Below are 8,559 nucleotides of genomic sequence, written 5' to 3'. Positions count from 1 at the left end.
TAGTGTGGTTGTTGATTACAAATATAGATGTTCATGGTTTGGCAGCACAGACATTTTATTGTCCACATCAATAATTTCTGAGGTATCTGTTTATGCCGCCTGGCTAAATCATGGTGGCTGTGGCCAGCCGTTTCCTTTGGACCTACTAGCATTCAGCCATGTATGTGTGAGTATGTCCTGGATTTACATGGCTCTGCTCTAAGTAAGGATTGAGCTGGATGGCAGATGCCTGGATCCAGCAGTGGAGCCCAGACAAACTGGGGTCATTACATTGGGGAATCCACTTCTGCATTCCATCCCAACCAGACCTGGGGTAGGATATGAATCCACAAACATTTGACAGGGATAACCTGATTGGAGATTAAGAAGAGAAAGGTAAACTATTTATTTCCTTCTCATTTTACTTCATGTTAATGTTTTTATCTGTGCTTTTAATAAAACATGCTTATTTTAACAATTAAACAATTCTTATTATTTGATTACTTAAAGCAATTCTGGTAGTGTCTATATGACTTTGAATATCAGAGACTTTAAAAAACTCTTATGATGCCTCAGATTATGACAGGATGCAAGGTTCCACTCTCCTACCCTCGCCTCCTTTCAAGGGCTGCTAGGTGTTCTGAGAGTGGAGCTTAAGCAGTACACTGCCATGTCACCACTAAGATCTCACTCAGGCCTGCAGCCAAACTCCAGGATTGAGAGTCCAGCTTAATTCAGCTCTTTATGACGTACAAGTGTTTTTCCCTGTTTTTCCTTGATGGTTCTAATATCATGTAAATTGCAGATTTGTTAAATTATTCTTTTGTTATTTCAAAGCCTGACTTTGGAAAGATGAGTGGGGTCAAGACTCTTGTGGGCTTCTAGCCCCCTCATCAAAACAGTAGCTGGAATCATACTGGAGCCAGCGAGATGTTGAAGCCACTGTTAATGCCCTATTAACTCTGTAGCATCAGATTAGGTACATTTGCTAACAATTTGCTTTGTCTCTGAAAATCCAGAGCATGGCCAGTTTAAAGGCTGATTACTAGAAATTAAATTTGATTCCTCTGAATTTCTCCCCTGTTGTTCTTTAGGCTCTAATTCTCATGTCACAGTCTTTAGGTTCCAGATACTTTCTTTTCCAAACAGCTCTCATGTGCATCTAGAAGATGAAGATAAGGTTGCATTCGGCTTTGAAGATTAGAACTCTGCCAGAAACTGGCCACCTCAAGGCTTTTGACAGTACCCTTATAATTTTTCAGAAGTGTTTGGCAATCTTGCTGAAGGGCTTCCCAAGGCACAGTGTCTGTTGTGTTATGTCAATAGCTCATTACTCGTGGAAGATGAAGAAATGCATCTCAAGCTGTTTTTAGAACTGTTCACCCCCTTACAACAAGCAAGGTCCCAAATTAATACTAACATGAAACAGTTCATTCAAGGTAAAGTCATCTTTCTCGAGATCAACACTTTAACTCCTGAGCTGTTGACTGACAGGCAGCTACTTTCCAGAGATGTCCAGTCAAGATCTGGGAGAACCTTCCAGTTCTCTTGCTGATTGGCGAGATATAAAAGGAACTTTATTCATCAGTTCATAGAACACTAAATCTCCATGTGAATTGCTGAAAGGAAGACAATGTGCTGCAAATGTACATATCTCAAGAACATTGAAAACTGTGTGCAGTACATTGGAATTTGGGATCATAAGGCAAAAGCCTGCAATCAGGCCTATTCCTTAGAGGCCAATAAAAATAAGTAAACATTACTGTGTCAAGAGATGCAGAATAACTTCCTTTCAATTGCTTACTCCTCACAACCCCAAACTAGAGTAGAAATCACCCTCCACTTCTGAAGTTGTATGTGGGTGATATGGTTATCTCCTCTGCTAGAACTGGCACGGCAATCACATGTAAAATAATCAGATTCCACAGGTGAAAGATGGAAAACAATACAAGTGCCCACTCAGATTTCATCCCACCCAAGATCCAATCGCTTCTGTTTCAGATCTGACCATGCCCATTCAACAGATCTATCGAATGGGCATCAGATCTATTGAATGGGCATGGTGAGAGCAGACAGCAAGTAAAAAAAGATTTTCTTGAACCATTTGCTTTACACAAGCTAGGTGAAATTTTGGGTATGAATTTTGAGTAGGAGGAGGAGGAAAATAAAAGAGACCACAGCCTCTACACATAGCAGCTGCTGCCATAAGTTTATTGGTACTGGCAGTGATTGTGAGACCTTGTACATTAGAGGAAGAGCAGTATGTTGGAGTGTAATTTGCTTGCATGATTAAACAGCTGTGCATAAAGCTAGAAGGTGGTGTATTATTGCGGTGGTAAAATGAGTGGTTAAGGCATTTATTAGATAGGAGTGATGATTAATAAAAGTTTGGTATATGAGTCACAGATTTATAGCTTGGAGCAGTATGAAGCTTCTATTTGTTGGGAGTTGAGAACCTGTCATTGATCTTATACAAGAGCATTACACTGTATGTGGACCTGCATTCACTTTGGCTTCTTAGCCAAGATATCCTATTGCCATTTCATACCAGATCTGAAATGGCCGTGGAACATCTTGGCCTCTGAACAGGGAGGACCCACCTCTTCCTCTATCTCAGAAGTTGCAGTGTCTGGCCCTTTGACTGGTTTGAGTAGACCTTTAAAGCCTGTAGCTGTTAGAAATCACAATGACATCTTTCAAAGGCGCAGTTATGAAATCCATCAGCATCAATTAGGTTTAGCTAGTGGATGCAATTCCTAGAATTATACCTTGAATGTACAGTTATGTGGTAGACATTGTGGTAGCAAGATTGACATTGGCCAAATGTTGGAATCATATGCAAGAGTGCACATGGATTTCAAGTTAGTGTCTACCTAGATCAATTTAGCAAAGAACCTGGTGAATCATTATTTCAATTCAAGTTTATTTGCATGATCATTTATACTATCTTACCTTTGTGCATCCAAGTCTGCTGATTTCCAGTTTTAAAAAATACTCCATATTCTATTTAGCCACATTCTGCTTAAGGCCAATAATTTATAACTGATTTGGATATTACACAAGGGTACTCAATTATTCTTTTATTAAAATTCAAACATATGCTGATACAATATTAATAGTAATGAGATGAACATCACTCAATTAATTCCTGGACAATTTGCAGCTAGTTGGTGCTGTAGCAGTCTGAAGTATCTGATAATTTTGACAAATAAGCAGTTCTCAAACTGGTCTTTGCTATTCCCTCTGCATTGAAATAAGGGTGTGCAGATAATAAACTTCACCTTGGATCAATGAGATTACTTTCCACAAGAACTCTATAGATGATCATTGTCTCAATCTTTAATCTTCACTATTTTTACATGAATTAGCTAGATTTCACTCAGAAGTATTGAATCTTGCAACATGAGCCAGAACACAGAACAAGGATAAGGTACGTGTTGATTGGTGGGTTCAAATAAATTGTCAACTGTCCCCCAGAAATGTGTACTTGGATTATTTTCTGTACTTCGTGATGATTAAAAAAAATTATATCCATGTTTGCAGAGGATACCAAGAGGGCCTAAGGTAAACAGGAGCAGGAATTTATAAAAGGGACAAATTAAGCAAGTGAGCAAAAACTGTGCAATGACATTCAATCACAAACTTTAGAATCATAGAATTATTTTCCAAATGGCAAGTATTCAGGAATAATGGAAGACCAACAAGATTTTGCTATCCACATACACAATGTTAATCACCATTGAGCAGGTGCAGAAAGCAAAAGAATAGAATGTTGCTCTTCATTCTCAACGGGGCTGGAATACAAAAAAGGAATAGTTTCAATTTAATAGAAACTTTGCCATCTGGAATATTTGAATCTCAACAACATTTAGGAAGGGGTTTCTGGAGATGGTATAGTGCACACTCAATAGAAGCATGAGCTAGGATAGATAGCATATATATATATATATATATATATATACACACACACATACACACACACTGAAGAGATTAAGGAGTGATCTGATTTTAAATTAAGTTGGTAATGAAAAGAAATAGATAGGGTGGAGAATCCTGTTCTCTGCTAGGCAAATCCAGCAAAAGTCATAAGCAAAAAAAAAAAATCATAAAGCTCTTATGACCCACACAAAGGGAAGTAGAAATCTCAAAAGATTTTCTCCTACACATCTACCACTAATAAAATGTGGGTGCTGGGCCAACTGAACTTTAAGACAGAGGTCAATTTTGTTAGGCAAGGACAAAGGATATGCAATAAAGGCAATTAAATGAAGCAGACATATAGATCAGTTATGATCTAATTGAATGGCTGACTACTTAATTCTTATTCACACATTTCCCCCTGCCACATATGCAAATCAAGGCCATTTGCAGTAGCTATCACAGTTCTGCTCTCTGAATCTAATACAAATGTTAACCATTATTGGGTTTGAATTTCTAATCAACTTAAGCATTTTTTCATTGATGGAAACTAGCCCACAAAGAAGTTTCAGGAAAAATAGTCCTGGTTTGAAAACTTGGAAGAAATTTGGATATATAAAGCTATAATGTGCTACAAGTGCTAAATATAGTGAACCCACTAATCATTTGTCATTATGCAAGATTCAATTGGCTAGTCACTCTAACATTTCTCTATTGCCATAGATGCCCACATACAGATGTTGTAAACTCCTCGATTGTTCACAATCTGCAAGTGGATTGAATCAGACATTTTGCTGTCTCTTTAGTGTACATATTACATTATGAATGGCTATTTTTCAAAAGGTAGTTAAAAGACTAAAACTACCTGCTTTGTTTCTCATTGCATAATCCAATTTATGAAATCTGGAAAATTTCCTCAACGTACGATATACAATTGTGACATTGTTGCTATTCAGCACTTAGACAATATCATCAACATCTCAGCTGGTTTAATGAATATAGATTGCATCTAATGGATCAAGCACTTCAATTATAAATTAACCATTGCTGAATTCTTAAAGCATTAAAAACTTTATTAGGTATTTTTCTGATCATCTGGAGAACATCTGAGGCAACAAATGTGCAGTACAGATTTCAAAGCAAAAGAAATAACATGTACAATATACAGTAGCTGCACTTGCATCAATTCCAATCACACATTAAGAATTATCTTGCCACTATACAGAAATATTCTTTAGTTGTACTCCGAGTCTCTCGATTTAATTCAATACAACGTCATAGATGTGGTCTTCAACAAAAAGAAAAAGCTGTATATAGGGGTCATATGAATAGAAATAAGGCTGTTGCCTCTGGAATGTTGAACGTATAAGATTAAGCTCCAGAGATTAGGTTAACAAGTGCTTTTCACGTGCAAATTTTTTTTTCTGCTAAAGCTTTCCAAACACAGTACATCAGAACTAGGATTGTGATATGGGGCCCACTGGGCAATAAAGAAATATTCTGCTCAATACTAAGTTTCTACAGCAGCAGCCCTAGTCCCTGAAATTCTAGGCACCCTCCCCAAATACAACTTGTTCAGTTGTAGATGATGGTCCACTGCTTTACACAAGCATCATGGGATGTTGTCACCAGAGTATGTTCATCCAACCAAGCAACACAGCCGACATGATATAATCGATGAGTATCTAAGGAGAGAAAAAAAAACAATATAAAAATTCACAGGATTGTAGAGGTGACCAGTAAGACAAGATATCTGTATTAGTCACATGTACATCGAAACAGTGATATGCATCTTTGCATAGAATGTTCTGGGGGGCAGCCCGCAAGTGTCACCACGCTTCCGGCACCAACATAGCATGACCACAACTTCCTAACCCTTACGTCTTTGGAATGTGGGAAGAAACCCACGTAGACACAGAATGTACAAACTCCTTACAGACAGTGACCGGAATTGAACCCGGGTCGCTGGTGCTGTAATAGCGCTACATTAACTGCTACTGTGGCAATGCAGCATTTTGTCCACATAACAATTTAGAAAATAATTTATAATATGTCTAGTCTGTTAATTTAAAATACAGTACTCTGTAAATTCAGTTTTGAAGTCAAAAGTTGGGACTCAAAAAAGAATACAATCAAAGCAAATGTACACACTCTAGAAATCTTAAAAAATATAGATTTAGTAACAAATGCATTTTGTTATTTAGAGCAGCACACAAAATGCTGGAGGAACTCAGCAGGTTAGGTGGAATCCATGGAGGGAAATAGTTGACGTTTTGGGTCGAGACCCTTCTTCACCAGCATTTTGTGTGTTGCTCCAGATTTCCAGCATCTGCAGTCTTTGTGCCTCTACTTTGTTACTTAAATTTTATCTTCTATATTACTTGGAATTTTTTTTAAATGTGAGGTTCAAAACTAGGGATCTGGAGCACATACACTTAGTACAATATATAATCTTCATTTTTCACTTAAAAACAAGTTATTTCTCGCCCCCAAATACAAGTGCAAGGCTTTGCTAAAAGTCTATTTAGATAGTAAATTTCTCTTCAAAATTAAGCAGCTCATTTCAACAAACAGCACACAATAAACCATTTTGTAATGTCACCAATGAAACTCCCAGGGTAAATAGATTTCATCCAGAAAAATCTCTGCACAAGGACATAATATTCAAATAACAATATAAGTCAATCGAGTGAATGAAAAAAAATCTAATCTGAACCATTTAATATTTTCATTTGCGTACACCAGTCACTAATATAGGAAAACACTTCTGAAACAAAAACACTTAAGTTGCACTTTAGTAAATGTGTCCTTTGAAAAACTGAATCCTGTACAAATGGTGAATCTCAACTCACACCTGAGCAGAAGTGACATAAAAGATGTAAAAGAAATGAACACTAGTTTGGGTGTACTTTGGGTTTAGCAACCTTTGGTGTTAATTTGACATACTTCAATTAAACAATGCAGGTATAACTATCCAATATATATTAATAGAATTGTAAGTGCAAAGAAGGCAGTCCATGGGCTCATCAAGTCTCTTATCAGCTCCTAGTACAGCAATCCTTTCCATCCCATTCCAATTCACTCCTGCCCCCAAAAATAATTTTACAAGTTACCGTCCCTCAAACACTTATCCAATTCACTTTCAAAAGCACTGACTGATCCATTTTCATCATCCCCACAGGCAGCAGATTCAGGATCCTAACCGAAATAAAACACTGGAAATACTTAGCAGGTCACGTAGCAAATGTGAAGAGAGGAGCCAAGTTAAGGAGCAAAAAAAACCAAACTGCAGGAAGTACTCAGTGGTCAAGCAGCATTAGTGGAGATAAAGGGATGGTTGACATCTTGGGTCGAGACCCTATATTGGAACTTGAGTTTGTCTGTTGACTTTGGTTTTGCTCCATACTCCAGCATCTGTAGTTTCTTGTGGCAGCCAAGTTAACAATTTAGGTTGATGACCTTTTATCAGAACTGGTAACATCCCGATCATAATTAATCCAGTTTTTCCTTGGACCCTCCCCTTAAAATTTTGTTTGGAATTTTGAAGTTGTGTCTTTTGGTTCTTGAACCACCTGCTAACGTGGTCCATAATTGATCACATCCAGGTTTGTTGACAACACAATGGCTGCAATATGGGCACCGTAAGTAGTATTAAAGTGCAGAGGATATTATCAGATTAGGCAAGTAGGCAAAAATCTGGCAAATAGATTTGCCTAGACCAAAAGAAAAGGATCAAGAGTCCTTTGTAAATGAACCTTGACTTTTACTCTAAGGAAGACTGGGTTTCCAGATATGCAAGTCATTAAAATTCATGAACATGTACAGAAAATAAAAAATGCTATTGGAATTTGTCTTTGAATCTAAAGGATGGAACACAAGGTGATGGAAGTTAAGCTACAGCAGTGCAAAGCCATCTATAAGCTGCACCTGGAGTTCTGGTTTAGATAGAGAGAACCTGCTAGGATCTGTTTCAAATCTCCTCAACCTTCTTTGCTCCAATATGCCTTATGGTTTATAATTCGGTTTACCCTGCTTGGTTCTGGAATAAGAATTGACTACTGGGTCCTGTTTTGGTATAGGAATATGGGAACTGGAAGAGACCATTCAGTCCCTTGACTACCTTATCATTCAACAGCTGTTCCATAACTTCTGCCATTTTTCCCATATCCCGTTACATCTTTAACTAACAAAATATCTCAAAAATAACATTAATAAAAATAAGCACCAATCGCAGAATAATATTCCAAACTTCCACAACCTTGTGTGTAGAGCTGTCCTGAAAGGCCCAGCTCTAACCTTTATATTTTGTAGGGAGGTCGAAGACACCACAAAGAGTTTCACACTAATCAATCCCATGAGTTCCCTTTAACATCTTGAAAACTTCATTGAATTCACTCCTAATCTATGGAATACAATAGCCTGTTTAGTCTCAATTTTTATTCAAGCCTTGGATGCCAAGGTATCATTCTGGTAAATATACCCCACATTTCCCTCATGGTCAATTAGTCCTTCCCAAGGTGTGCTACCTAGAACTGCTCATATTACTCCAAGATGCTTATAAATACAGTGACTAGTTGTAGCCCTGATATAGATTTTGCATGCTTGCCTATTATCCCTATTCCTGTCCCCTGCATTCAACCAATTTCCCAGAAGGCAATAAAT

The 8,559-nt window shown here is 37.6% G+C and overlaps 1 protein-coding gene across 1 annotated transcript in view; it reads right to left on the bottom strand.

Moving 5' to 3' along the window:
• Positions 1–3,044: 3,044 nt before the first annotated feature.
• wdr1 (WD repeat domain 1) overlaps positions 3,045–8,559 on the bottom strand; it is a 45,788-nt gene continuing 40,273 nt past the window's right edge. The window contains exon 15 of the mRNA XM_052037542.1: positions 3,045–5,582. Coding sequence (XP_051893502.1) covers positions 5,473–5,582 — 110 coding nt within the window. The 3' untranslated portion in view covers positions 3,045–5,472. The remainder of the gene's footprint in view (positions 5,583–8,559) is intronic.

This window comes from Pristis pectinata, chromosome 2 (genome assembly GCF_009764475.1).
Source record: "Pristis pectinata isolate sPriPec2 chromosome 2, sPriPec2.1.pri, whole genome shotgun sequence".
Classification (NCBI taxonomy): Eukaryota; Metazoa; Chordata; class Chondrichthyes; order Rhinopristiformes; family Pristidae; genus Pristis; species Pristis pectinata.
This window is presented reverse-complemented; position numbering and strand designations above follow the sequence as displayed.